Here is a 14,282-nt window from a genome sequence, read left to right as displayed (position 1 = left end):
ACTCACTGCTGTCAATCCAGTGTTCTGCCAGCTGCAAACTGACTGCTGTTAATTCTGTTCTGCTAGCTGCAAACTGACTGCAGTCAATCCTGTTCTGCCAGCTGCAAACTGACTGCTGTCAATCATGTTCTGCCAGCTGCAAACTGACTGCTGTCAATCATGTTCTGCCTGCTGCAAACTCACTGCAGTCAATCCTGTTCTGCCAGCTGCAAACTCACTGCTGTCAATCCTGTTCTGCCAGCTGCAAACTCACTGCTGTTAATCCTGTTCACTGTAAATCATTTAAGTGAATCATGAGGCTAGTTAAATTTCAGTCAGAAAATTTGAATAGGGCAGGGTATAATTATTGTAATAAAAAAGATAGAGCTTGCTGTGTCTGTTTTAGAAAAAACACAGTGGGTATGTTTTTGTTAGCCGTGCCTGCCATATGTCAAACTATATCATGTTTGATAACTGAATCATTATGGTTATTGTGCTTTTATCTGCAGGGGAGGGGGGAGAGAATGTGTTGTGGGGATCATAATGTATTGTATTTCATAATCATTTTCTAAGTACTTCTCTCTCTTCAGCTTTAAGAAATTTTTCTGTAAAAGCTGTGTTTTATGTGATGTCATGTTTAATAATCCTTACAATAGATTTCAATATGTGATTATTTATTAAAGTATTGAAATGCAAGCTAGACTATAGAAACATAATAATTTTAAAATTGATGATGATAACATGGTACAACGGATGTTCCACCTACTGAATGGTATACAATCAGTAAAATCAATCAAGTTGCAATATGATAAATAATAATTGGCTTTGGTAAATAGCCCCACTCTCCAAAAAAAATAAGTCATTAAGCCCTAAATATTTAAGTTACCGGGTGATACCCATTTTTCTCATTCCTCATGGTAGGCAACCATGAGCTAAGGTATTCTAATACCACAATGCTAGCTAAACCTTGTTCTGTCAATTCCCAATATGATATGGGCCAAATAACATGAATAATCTGTTGATACTTCTGATATGAACATGGTTGACCTCTCTGTTACAGGGAGTAGCAGGCTGAGGGGCTTGTTGTTGCCATCATTGATTTAAAGAACATTAATTTCTTGTCAGTATTCTAAGATCCGAGTCTGCTGATACTGTTGCCACAACATATACAATGAACTCTTTTCTGATGTAAGTTGTCCAAAAGCAGTTTCACTGTTTACAGGACAGTGCATTAGGATGGACTGGAATTATTTTAAAGCCCGTACATTGTAATAAGTTGTTTATACTTGGAATATCCTGGGTTATTCTGGAAATTCAAGGTTTTTTTAATGCAAAAATCTAACAGTTGTTGTTTCAAAATTAGCAAATTGTTACAAAGTTAAATGCAATCTACATTGTTCTTATAAAATAAATGTATTTGATCAGGCTTATTCTAGATTTTAGTTACCCATGACAACACTCAAATTTCAGATCAAGCCTTGTATGGTGCAATGGTATATATACAAGTTTTCTTTGTGGCTTAATTTTTGTCTGCAATTTTCTGATGCATACTAGAGTTCACAAAGCCATATTTTCTTCAGACATGTGCTTGTGTGGTATCTCCATTGATACAAATCATGCTGATTCTATCACATCCTCACCTTCATAATAAAATTATTTTCTATTCACAAGATCAAACATCACTCAGACATATGGCAGTATGTAATGGTGTGCAGTTAATGACCAATCTATCTGCTGCAGGCATATTATTATTAAGTACCCCACATGAAAGGTGTCTATTTACAGCCAAAGGGCCTTGTCAGCCTTCTTATTTCACAACCTGATAATTGCCCTTGTGGCTCTCATTAATGGGAGAGATACCCACAAATACTCACAAATACCCACCAGTGTGGCAACTGTTCTACATTTGAGAATTTTACTGCCATGGTCTAGATTCTTTGACCCAAACCTGTTAACAGTCGGGATGTCATAAAATAAGAATGTGGCAATGATAATTATCTTCATGGTTTTAAAAGCCAGTAAGATGTTTTTATTTGCTCACTTGAGCCACCTCACCAGTGCCTTTAACTTATAATGCAGCTAAATTTGTGAACCACCTTATCATGCAGTTGTTTTGATGTGGCCATTTCACAATAATATGATATGTACATTAAAATGATAGTTACCAGAGCCCAGTTTTGTAGAGCTATGGCAATAATGGCGTTTATGTATACACTGTGCTGACCAGGTGGCCTTATATAAGACCCTAGTTTCATAAAGCTGTGCCAGTAGTGTCCTTCTTTGTATACACTGTGCAGACCCTGGCCTTATATAAGACCCTAGTGTCATAAAGCTGTGCCAGTGGTGTCCTTCTTTGTATGCACTGTGCAGACCCTGGCCTTATATAAGACCCTAGTTTCATAAAGCTGTGCCAGTAGTGTCCTTCTTTGTATGCACTGTGCAGACCCTGGCCTTATATAAGACCCTAGTATTGTAATGTGATGCCAGAAATGTCCCTCTTTGTATACACTGTGCCAGTTTTGGCCCAGTGGCTTTGTTTGTTGAGGTATAAATGCCCAAGCTCTGCTCTCTGTTTAGACCCATCTCAGACCTCCTGCTATATTGGCACCACTTACCATCACCCGGCAGTTACAATCCTCCCCCTCTGCATTTTATTATCTCATAATTAGACACATTATGCTGCTGGATTCTGGCTCAGAGCTCAGCTAATCAGTGGTGGAGATTTTAACTTTCTTCTCCACCAGGATTCTCAACCCATCAAAGCCGCTTAATGTATGTATAATTTAGAGTAGCTGATCTGTCTTCATGTACATGTACACTCACTTACTACCAGATATGAATACATTTGTTCCAAATTTTAAATTGAATGATGACAAAAATTACAAAAAATAGTTTCCGAAAGCATTCAAATTCAAAGGTTAGGGTTAGGGTATACAGATTTTAGTATGATGCAAATGGTGTACTGCAAAATGAATTCTTATTGTACTTGAAAAAACCTTGAGCCCTGATTTATCACTCACCAACCAGTCAATGATACTTGAAAGGTCTGCAATGAAGTGCTACATTTCAATAAACAAACTCTTGAGTGTTAATTCATGGGTGCATCAAAAATACCTTACATTTGAAGACCAATATTTTGATGCAAAAGTGAACAAAGGTTGGACAAACATGCTGTGAGCATAGAAGCATTTTCCTTGACATCTTAAGATTTGTCAGGAGAAGGAAATAGTCCTGATTCTACCATATCATAAACATCAATGAAGACTTATTTCCCTTGCATCTGGTGTCTGTAATGGCATGCATGCTCATATGACATCATAAGTTCCATAAAGCCTTATTTCCCTTGCATCTGGTGAAGAAAATGTTACTTGGCCAGCAATGCTAAAGCTGATGACAAGATACTGTAAACATCTTTCAAGCTCAGTGTTACCCAGAACAGAATGCTATTTTCAGTACTCTGCCTACATCTGGCGTTCAGACATTCACTGCAGCTTCCATTGTTTTATACAAATTCTCAAGAAAATGGTATTTCATTATTTAAAATTAACAGGAAATAATATAGTCCCTAATAATTTTATTGAATGTGACCCTCTTTTGTGTTTATTTAAAAGGATTGTTTGTGCCCAATAATGACTGCATAATGGCTTAAATTAATCCAATTCCCCGAGGGTGACATTGATAATTTTTAGAAGGAATTTTACCCCCACCTGTTGGTGGTGTATTCGCCAAATTAAGTAATTTTGGACCCAAAATGCTTTTTTAGCTCACCTGTCACGTAGTGACAAGGTGAGCTTTTGTGATCACTCTTCGTCCGTCGTCCGTCCGTCCGTCCGTCCGTCCGTTCACAATTGCTTGTGAACACAATAGAGGTCACAATTTTGACCTAATCTTTATGAAACTTGGTCAGACTGATCATCTCTATAAAATCTAGGTCAAGTTCGATATTGGGTCATCTGGGGTCAAAAACTAGGTCACTAGGTCAATTAGTACAAAAACCTTCTGAACACAATAGAGGTCACAATTTTAGCCTAATCTCAATGCAACTTGGTCAGAATGATCATCTCTATAAAATCTAGGTCAAGTTCGATATTGGGTCATCTGCGGTCAATAACTAGGTCACTAGGTCAATTAGTACAAAAACCTTGTGAACACAATAGAGGTCACAAGTTTAGGCTAATCTTAATGCAACTTGGTCAGAATGATCATCTCTATAAAATCTGGGTCAAGTTCGATATTGGGTCATACGCAGTCAATAACTAGGTCACTAGGTCAATTAGTAGAAAAACCTTGTGAACAAAATAGAGGTCACAATTTTAGCCTTATCTTAATGAAACTTGGTCAGAATGATCATCTTAACATAAGCTAGGTCAAGTTCCATATTGGGTCAACCCAGGTCAAAAACTAGGTCACTAGGTCAATTAGTAGAAAAACCTTGTGAACACAATAGAGGTCACAATTTTAGGCTTAACTCAATTCAACTTGGTCAGAATGATCATCTCTAGAAAAATATAGGTCAAGTTCGATATTGGGTCATTCGCGGTCAATAACTAGGTCACTAGGTCAATTAGTATTAAAACCATGTGAACACAATAGAGGTCACAACTTAAGCCTAATCTAAATGTAACTTGGTCAGAATGATCATCTCTATAAAATCTAGGTCAAGTTCGATATTGGGTCATTTACCGTCAATAACTAGGTCAATAGGTCAATTAGTAGAAAAACCTTGTGAACACATTACCTTGTGGTTCTCTACCGAGATTATTCAAATTATGCCCCTGAAGTGATAAGAGGCCCCACCTAGGGGGTCACAAGTTTTACATAGGCTTATATAAGGAAAGTGTTTAAAAATCTTCTTGTCTGAAAATGCAAGGCCTACGCATTCAATATTTGGTATGTATCATAACCAAGTGGTCCTCTACCAAGATTGTTCAATTTATGCCCCTGGGGAGAAGAGGCCCTATCCTGGGGGGAGTCACAAGTTTTGCATAGGCTTATATAGAACAAAAAACTTCTTGTCTAAACCAACAAGACATTGGCATTTTATATGTGGCATAACCTAGTGGCCCGCTACCAAGATTGTTCAATTTGTGCACCTGTGGTGAAAAGAGGCCTCACCCTGGGTGTCACAAGTTTTACATAGGCTTATATAGGAAAAAACTTTAAAATTTTCTTGTCTGAAGCCACAAGGACTAGGTCTTAAATATTTGGTTTGAAGCATTGCCTACTGATAGGGTCATGTGGGGTAAAAAACTAGGTCAGTGGGACAAATAAAAGAGTGGCCTCTAGGGGCCATACTTTTCATTGGATCTTTATGATAATAGGTCAGAATGTTCACTTTATTTAGCAAAGCTACAGGTGAGCGATACAGGGCCATCATGGCCCTCTTGTTTAGACATGCAATGAATGACATCTGGAATGGTCCCACGGCTTAAGTTTACTATTGTATAAGGTTTTACTTCTGTGGTCATGACTAGATGTATAAAGTTTAGAAATTGATGTTACTTACAATCAATATGTTTAACTGGTCATACTTAAATGTGACCTTTAACATTGATTACCTTTATAACAGGTTTATGTCATCTGTTCTATAATCTGAGAATGCCAAGAACAGTCTGAGAGCTGCTTGCTAGCCTTGGTTGAAGAGATGGCCCATGTGTTTTTCAGTTGGGTTTATGGTTGGGTCTGCCAAATGTTCTGGTCTGCCAATAATTGATCTACATTCAGATCAGCAGATGTGCATCATCTTGCTATGTAGTGGTGATCTAGTTTTCAGACACATTAATGTAGGTGCTTGTTCCATTCTGTGGTTGTTGTTTCCATGTTGTGGTTTATATTGAATTATACATCTAAAAGAAATTGAATACATCTTAAATAACACTAAAGCTCATAGTAGGCATTATCATCATCATAAAATATGCGGTTGTTTTTATTGAAAGGGGTTGTTTTTTATCCTTTATAGTTAAATGTTTTCAAATTATTATTTGATATAATTCCAAAAACTATATAAACGTTCTTTAATTAATTTTTTGTTTCATGCATGTTGCATATTTCCATTATTTTGTTGTCATCCTTACCTGTTTCGTAACTTAGATATTCTCCTCCTATTCTTTTTTACTCATTGTCTTAATTTTCAGGATTCTTCGTATGAAAAACGTACAGAAATGAACTTTGGGAAGTTTTACAACCAAAGCTACTTAAAAACAGGCTCCCAAAAGTATGTGCACAGGGGCAGGACTCTGTCAGAACCCAAGGGGAAGAACAATGTCAACCAGTTTATACGACCAGGTAAGGCACTAGGCAAGGCAAGGGTTTATGAAGTTTATTCCCCCTCATCATGTGTATAAAATTATATTCTTTTTAACATAATTATGATGATAATGATGGAATGTTATTTAGGTGGTTAAGTGGTGCACCTAGGGTTTCTTTCCCTTCTACACTTAGTAAAACCAGAGTTATGGCCCGTTAATAATTTTTTTTGGCTTTTTTGGACTTGTGTTGCATGGGAATGTTGTTCAGGTAAATAAGTTGTGTATAGTATATCCAGAGTTATTGCCCTTAATAAGCAAAAATTGGCATTTTTGGACTTCTTGAATTTGTGTCGCTCATAACTTAAAAATTATTAGTCATACACTCAAGAGATCTTTCAGGAAGATATTTGATGTTATTTTTTCTTCTTTTTCAGCAAACTTTTCTTATTCAAAAGAGCCTCCGAAGTTTCTCAAGACGGCAAAAAAAGGTAACGTGTGTGTAGATGTGTTGTTGTTACTGTTGTTTCCGTTCATGTATAATTGTTTATTGTGTGACCGTGTATTCTGTTTGCACTGTTGTGAATGTTACAAGTGTTTGGTATTGTTGTTTGTTGTTAACAGAGTACATGGATTATGAAAGAAACAAGAACAAAAAAATGAAAAGTAGTTTGACTGCATTTTCAATATAAAAGATTATAACCGTTTTTTATCAGAATACCTGTTTTGTGTTGTATAAATGAAAAATGAGTTTTTCTTTTTAATGAAGTACAGGCAACTCCAAAGGAAACCTAAACTTTGAGAAAAAAAGTCCAAAAACTTATTAGCTCACCTGATCACGAAGTGCTCAAGGGGAGCTATTGTGATCGCCCTGTGTCCGTCGTCTGTCGAAGTCGTCTGTCGTCGTCGTCTGTCGTGAACAATTTGCCTGATAACACTCAAGAGGTCACAATTTGGGCACAGTCTTAATGAAACTTGATCAGAATGTTACCCTCAATAAAATCTTGGACGAGTTCGATATTGGGTCATCTGGGGTTAAAAACTAGGTCACCAGGTCAAATTAAAAGAAAAGCTTGTTAACACTATGGAGGACACATTTATGATTGTATCTTCAGAAAACTTTGTCAGAATGTAAATATTAATAATCTCTAGTTCAAATTTGAGTCTAGGTCATGTGCTGTCAAAAACTAGGTCACCAGGTCAATTTGAAGGAAAAGCTTGTTAACACTCTAGAGGTCACATTTATGACTGTATCTTCATGAAAGTTGGTCAGAATGTTTATATTAATAATCTTTAAGTCAAGTTTAAATCTGGGTCATGTGCGGTCAAAAATTAGGTCACCAGGTCAAATCATAGGAAAAGCTTGTTAGCACTCAAGAGGTCACATTTATGACTGTATGTTAATGAAACTTTTTCAGGATGTTTATATTGATTACCTCTAGGCCAAGTTCGAATCTGGGTCATGTGCGGTCAAAAACTACGTTACCAGGTCAAATTTAAGGAAACGCTTGTTAACACTCTATAGGTCACATTTATAACTGTATCTTCATGGAAGTTGGTCAGAATGTTTATATTAATTACCTCTAAGTCAAGTTTGAATCTGGGTCATGTGTGGTCAAAAACTAGGTCATTAGGTCAAATCATAGGAAAAGCTTGTTAGCACTCTAGAGGTCACATTTATGACTGTATGTTCATGAAACTAAGTCAGAATGAATATATTGATTACCTCTAGGCCAAGTTCGAATCTGGGTCATGTGCGGTCAAAAACTAGGTCACCAGGTCAAATTATAGGAAAAGCATGTTAACACTCTAGAGGCCACATTTATGACCATATGTTCATGGAACTTGATCAGAATGTTATTCTTGATGATCTTTAGGTAGAGTTTGAAACTGGGTAAAGAGGTCAAAAACCAGGCCACTAGGTCAAATCATAGAAAAACGTTGTTAACACTGTAGAAGTTACATTCTCTCTTTGATCACCATGAAACTATGTCAGATTGTTTGTGTTTATGAAGTCTATGTCAAGTTTGAAACTGGGTAACCTGAGTTCAAAATCTAGGTCACAAAGTCAAATCATAGAAATCATTGTTCAAACACTGCTGAGGCCATATTTTCTACTTTATCTGTATGAAACCTGGTCAGAATGTACTCATTACAGCAAGGTAAGGTTTGCACTTTCCATCATCCTGAAAAACACTTATTCCCTTCCCTTGTCACAATTGCCCTGAAAACACTTATTTCACACTTGAATTGGATCAGGTGAGCGATACAGGGCCTTCAGGGCCCTCTTGTTTTTATTATACAACTTGTGAAATTAGACTGCTAATTGTCTTAATGTGTGTTTGTTATAAATGTGCCTTGTATGTGTTATCTGAAGATTATTGAAATAGTATGTTTTAAGATTATGACTGATGCATTTATGTCATAAGATTATTTCTCAGTATCATTTATTTCAAGGACATATTTTCTGCAAAAAACAATATAGGAACATGCACCATGTAAACCATGTTACAGTTCAGCTGCCAAGAATCGTGTTCAATCATACCTGTATTAAGTGGCCAACTTTGGGAACAGGTCAAAATGACTGCTTAAGACAGGTGGCCACTTAATACAGGGGGGAAGTTGCTGCTAATTAACAGAGGTCTTTTGTATATTTTTAAATGACAAATGACTTGCACTTCAATTATAATGTCATAAACACCATTTATGTGATTTCCGGTCATGTGACCAGTGCTGGAAAAACCCGTCTTATATACCCCATGGAAGATGAGTCAGGCGCAACAACGCACCACTTCTTATTTCTTTTATTGTATGGTTTATGAAAAGTATATTATGCCATTTCAATTAAGCCCAATCAAATATATAAGTATGAAAGACTTTAAAATAAAAGTGGTAATAAATAATCGTAAAAACATGATTTTTAGAGGAACTATTTGACGTCAATAGCGATTTAAAATTACTGCGCTTTATGACATCAGTAGACAACATCACACACGCTTTTTGGTGAAAGGTACAAAAGAATGTTTTCTACATCATTTTTTCCACAAATCGATAATTTTAGATATGCAAGAGAAAAAAAAATCATGTTTTTCCGGTCCGGATCGAAAAATCCGACTCTGGGGCATGCTGCATGGCCAGTAACTCAGCAAGCCTCGTTACCGCCTTATGTTCGTGCCCTCAGGTCGGATTTTTTTATCAGTACCAGAAACACATGATAGATACTCATATACATTTTTCTTGGTCAAACACTTAACTTGCTGATCAATGTAAGTGGCTTTATATTGGTGGTTAGACAATGACCTTATCCATATCACACCTGTTAGAAACAAACTCTAGTCAAGTGAGGTAAAGAGTATTTCTGTTGTTAAAATTCCTCAGAAATGAAGTTGATAATAATAATAATATTTGGAACATCCTAACTAATGCATGAGAAATGGAGAAAGCCAATATAGCTACTAAAACAGTTGACATTAGTAACAACACAAATGACTAAACTGTTTATTAAATTTATTTCTTATATAAGTTAATTTCTGATTTATTTTCTTTACTTTTTCACAATTCCTTTCAGGGGGTATGCAGACCTTAGGTAAGCCGTTCTTTTAATTTCCTTGTCTTTTTTATCTGAAATATTTTATGGTTTCTTCTTACTTCTGTTATTCTGCATGTGTACCTATAGATGTAATTACAGAATGCTGAATGGCAATGTTGTTTTCTTGGTACTTAACATGCCTTAACTTTCAGGTTTAATTCAAAGCTAGTATTCAATCTATACACACACACATAATTGTTGTATGTGAACAATTCTGAGTAAAGCAAACCAGTTTGGGGAAAAAAAATTTAAGCTCTCAGGCTCTCTTTTTTAAGTTTTTTTAAGATGTGTTTAGATGTCAGATATTTTTTACTTCAGTTTGTTCGCAGGTAGAAACGTTCTAAATTAGCTTAAAGAACATACCACTGTTTTCCATTGTTCTGAAATATATGTATAAATGAGGATAATTTCTAGATGGACAATTGTTGTTCTTAAAAAATGACCTTTTCAAAATTAAAATGATGTCATTATTTCAAAACAAATCTTATTTGATATAAATGTTTTAAACAATGAAAAGTAAATTTTAAGCTTTCCATGATGCCATGAATGATATTAAGCACATATATGGCTCCTTAGTTATGGTTATACATGGTATTCCATGATGTCTGATAATAAAAGTACCTTGTTGATTTGTTGCATATACAAAACAATGCTAGAAGATATGGCAGAAGTCTTAACTGTTTCTGAGCACTAAAACCTGACTAATTCTTTGAAAACACCACTGTCCAATGGTCTTAAACTGACCTGTCCAAGATCTCCTCTACTGAATCTGTGATCTGCAGTCATGAAACTGTTTGTAAACAATTTGTCTAAACTGGTTAAATGAAGGGTCCATGATAATTTTGAACAAATCTTCACAAAGAAAATTTTATATATGTATGGTTATATTAATAGAGACTTTGACATGTGGATTCGCTTGTAAGGATGACTGTAGCAGATTGTTTTCGCTTTACCTGCATTCTTTACCCATATGTGTACTGTGAGTCAGTATCATTAAAGGCCCATTTCAACAAATATGCTAATTGAAATTATCCTAGTCTCATATTTTACTCACAATGATACATACTTACAAACTCAATCAAGTATAAATGGCTTAAACAAGGTTAGAAAAAAACAGCTTAAAAAGTCACACTACTAAAATCCTTCATTAAAAGATATATTTATAGTGCAATTTATTCCCTTTATATGCTTGATTCACCTTTATTACAGCACAGGGTAAAACTGTCACGAAGACCCGCAGGAGTTCATCCCCGGGTCCCCAGGGCACGCCCCCACCTGGGACCAAAACAGGAATACGACAGAACCTGGAGGCTGTAAGGATGAGCACGTTCCCTGGGGGGAAACCTCCACCCCCTCGTGAGATCGCAAAGATAGAACGGGATGACTGGCCAGCACCCCCATCGCCGGCAGCCATACTGCCAGAAATATGTACGTGGATACTGGATATGTATGGTTGGGATGATACATGTATTGACTGCTTCCTGATCCACCTGATCCTAGTGTTAAGGAAAGATTTTCTTTTCATTAATAGGTCAACAGCTCACTAACAGTTTTACAAACAAAAAGTTGTGTTCTATTGTTTACACGAAACCACGTCAACTAGTGGCAATATAATGTCATGTAGTAGTTTTTGCTCAATCCCCCAAAGAAGTTTTAAAATTGTGTGAAACATAGGAACTGTCAAATACATTATCATGCAGTAATATCTCCCTTTTTTTTAACAGAACTGACAGTTGACATTAAATGTGTCCATGTAATTTGATACAGTATTTGAAATGAAAAGCAATTTTAAATCATACCAACTTGGTGCATGTGCGTCTAAATTCAATATCTGTATACAATTATTATCTCCTAAACAGTTGCATAGGATGGTACAGAATTGTTTTGAACTGCGATGGAACAGATTTCTCTTCTGTTCAAAGCACAACCTTAATCTTTTGAATGGTTATTACCCTTCTCCTAAACAAATATCAATTAAAGTCTGGTGTAGGATGTGTACCATTTAACTGCAAGTTGGAGTTAATAATTAATTGGTATCATCATAGGGTTAATTCAGATACCCAACTCTTCTGGGAAAGCCTTCTTCAGTGAGGCCTGTTTGTTCTTTGGCAGTAGCAAGGTTTTTTCTCTTTAGGCGTATTATTATGCATGATTGTGATTACAAGCAGATGCTGACTGTTTGGTTAGGTATGCATCTCTCTCGTAAGTCTCCGGCTCTCATCTGTCTGTACGGGGATATAATGGTAGATATTCAGGCGTATAAGTGGGCTCATGAGTCTCTGCTTCCAGAACAAATTGCAGTAAAATGTTTCATTGATAATGCTTGTTTCTCTTTATCTTTGAAGTGTGGTTTTGTTGCACCATATATTCTCTTCATTCATTTCATTATTTGGCAGCTATTTTAGCAAATTCAGAGCATTTTTTTTACATAATGAGGCATAATGTCTGCATTGTAAATATCAGAGATATTTGCATGGTTTAATGTTTGAAAGTTTACGGTAAAAAACGTATGGGTTTTTGCCTGTCTGTGTAGAATTGATTAAAATGAGGTGTTACAATAGACTTGGTGTCAGCATTTTGCAAAAACTAATCATCAGCATTGTGCAAAAACTTAAACCTGGCCATCTTCAGAATTAATTAAAGTTTATGTCAATCAAAATTGAAAACCTAGCTGTTAAAAAGGACATAACACACTATGTAGCAACTACCATTAGTTTTATTGTAACAGTTTATTGGGAGTTATACCTCTTGTGGGGCAACTTATTTTACAGGTTGTTGACAATAGCTTCTGCTACCTTTATTGTTCTATAGAAAGGAAGTTAAAGTATTGTCATAGCTTTTAAACTTATTTATTTTACAATGATTGTGAAGGAAGTTATTACAACATTATATTAATCACTTGTCTTGGCACGATGTCAAGCGTCATAGCTTTGATGTTGTTGCAAGCTTCATGCCAATAATTCAATCCTAATCATCATTATACAAGATTTTCCTACGTAGACACGTCTGTAACCAGTAACAATACACATTTGTGCAGTAGCACCCATAACTCTGGCTTTAATAATCATTGAGTTATTCCCCTTTGATAGACTGAGGAAAATGGACTAGCCTTGGCATCAAGTAGCAGTGCAATTAACTTGTATGAAGTAGTCTTTGAGCAGATCATGTTGATATGTACATTTTGTTCTCCCTAGTGAGACAGAGAAGGAAGAGTCGTGGTGAGGAGGACGAGGAGGAAGAGGAGGGAGTTTTCGAGGACCCGAAAATCAAGCGGGAAATAGAGGAGCTCAAGAAGTTTAAGGACGAGTCTGGGATAGGCAAGGTGATCTATAATGAGCTAGAGGTTGCCAAGTCCTTGCCTTCCAAGCCCCTCGATCCTTGGAAGTCGTCACGGGTTCCCAACGCTAAATACGAGCCCAAATACCAGACTAGATATCAGTCCCCGATGTTTGCTTGTAAGTCCTAATTTACCCCTTTGTAAAATTTAAATTTCAGTAAGGTGAACAGCAATTCAAGTCAAGAACTTTTATTAATAGAAAATTGAAACAATTCAGACATCTGGCTTGTTTCTAATATTGCTTAAGCATTTGTATAATAATGGTTGGATTTGTACCAGATTATTTTATTTGTTTCTTTCGTGCTACGCTCCTGTAAATGTCTAGTCCTTGGGAAATTGGATATGGTGAGACTGATAAGTTGGCACATTTGAAACAAGTATATTTTCTGTTTTTCAGCGCCCTCTCGATTTATTGACCGCAGCAGACGTTCATGGGATGACATTGACATTCGAGGCTACAGAACAATATCAGTTGTTGGCAACTTCCCAGGTAGTGACTGTGTTAGGAAATGGTTTGTCGAAACAATGGGTTGTACTTTAATTAAAATATAAAGGACTGATTTTTAGCAGTGAAACCAGGATGTATGGATTTTCTGGAACCATGACAAGATGTTTTCTACCATAAGATGGTTTATTTTTAGCTGCAGGACAACTTGAAACCATGTTAGAATTTTGAATAGAGGTTAATAATGATAATAGTTGTATCACTTGAATTTTTCCAGTTCATAATTACACATTCGCCTGTGATTTCAGCTCCTAAACCTGGATATGGCCTGGACCCAAGGGCAGCAACTCTGCCAGTATCTGGCATCTATGGAGGACCACTAGATCTAGATTTTGTAAGACAATCTTTATCATCACCACCTGATCCACACATTGTGACAGTTGGAATTTACATTACATGATTGGGAGCCTAGGTTGTTTGTTAGAAGTTGGTCAGGTGGTCATTGGATTATACAACCATGTGCTATTATCTATTGCTGAAATATAATCCTTTTATTTGTCAATGGTAAATATTAAATGCAGATATTCCAGAATCAAATTTGTCCTGTGCAGCAGAGTATGTGGCCTATTTCAATGGTAGTATTAATACTAGGGATGGCAACGAGTAGTAAAATTAATACTCGAGTAC

The 14,282-nt window shown here is 36.2% G+C and overlaps 1 protein-coding gene across 3 annotated transcripts in view; it reads left to right on the top strand.

The window, feature by feature from the left end:
* LOC128210396 (actin-binding LIM protein 1-like) overlaps positions 1-14,282 on the top strand; it is a 58,249-nt gene that overhangs the window by 30,291 nt on the left and 13,676 nt on the right. For all 3 annotated transcript variants that reach the window (XM_052914738.1, XM_052914737.1, XM_052914739.1), the window contains 7 exons: positions 6,114-6,264; positions 6,662-6,715; positions 9,793-9,810; positions 11,023-11,241; positions 13,008-13,268; positions 13,548-13,640; positions 13,904-13,989. In XM_052914738.1, the coding sequence (XP_052770698.1) occupies positions 6,114-6,264; positions 6,662-6,715; positions 9,793-9,810; positions 11,023-11,241; positions 13,008-13,268; positions 13,548-13,640; positions 13,904-13,989 (882 nt within the window). The remainder of the gene's footprint in view (positions 1-6,113; positions 6,265-6,661; positions 6,716-9,792; positions 9,811-11,022; positions 11,242-13,007; positions 13,269-13,547; positions 13,641-13,903; positions 13,990-14,282) is intronic.

Source organism: Mya arenaria, chromosome 12, assembly GCF_026914265.1.
Source record: "Mya arenaria isolate MELC-2E11 chromosome 12, ASM2691426v1".
Classification (NCBI taxonomy): Eukaryota; Metazoa; Mollusca; class Bivalvia; order Myida; family Myidae; genus Mya; species Mya arenaria.
Note: the sequence above shows the minus strand (reverse complement) of the source record. Positions and strands in the feature narration are given on the sequence as shown.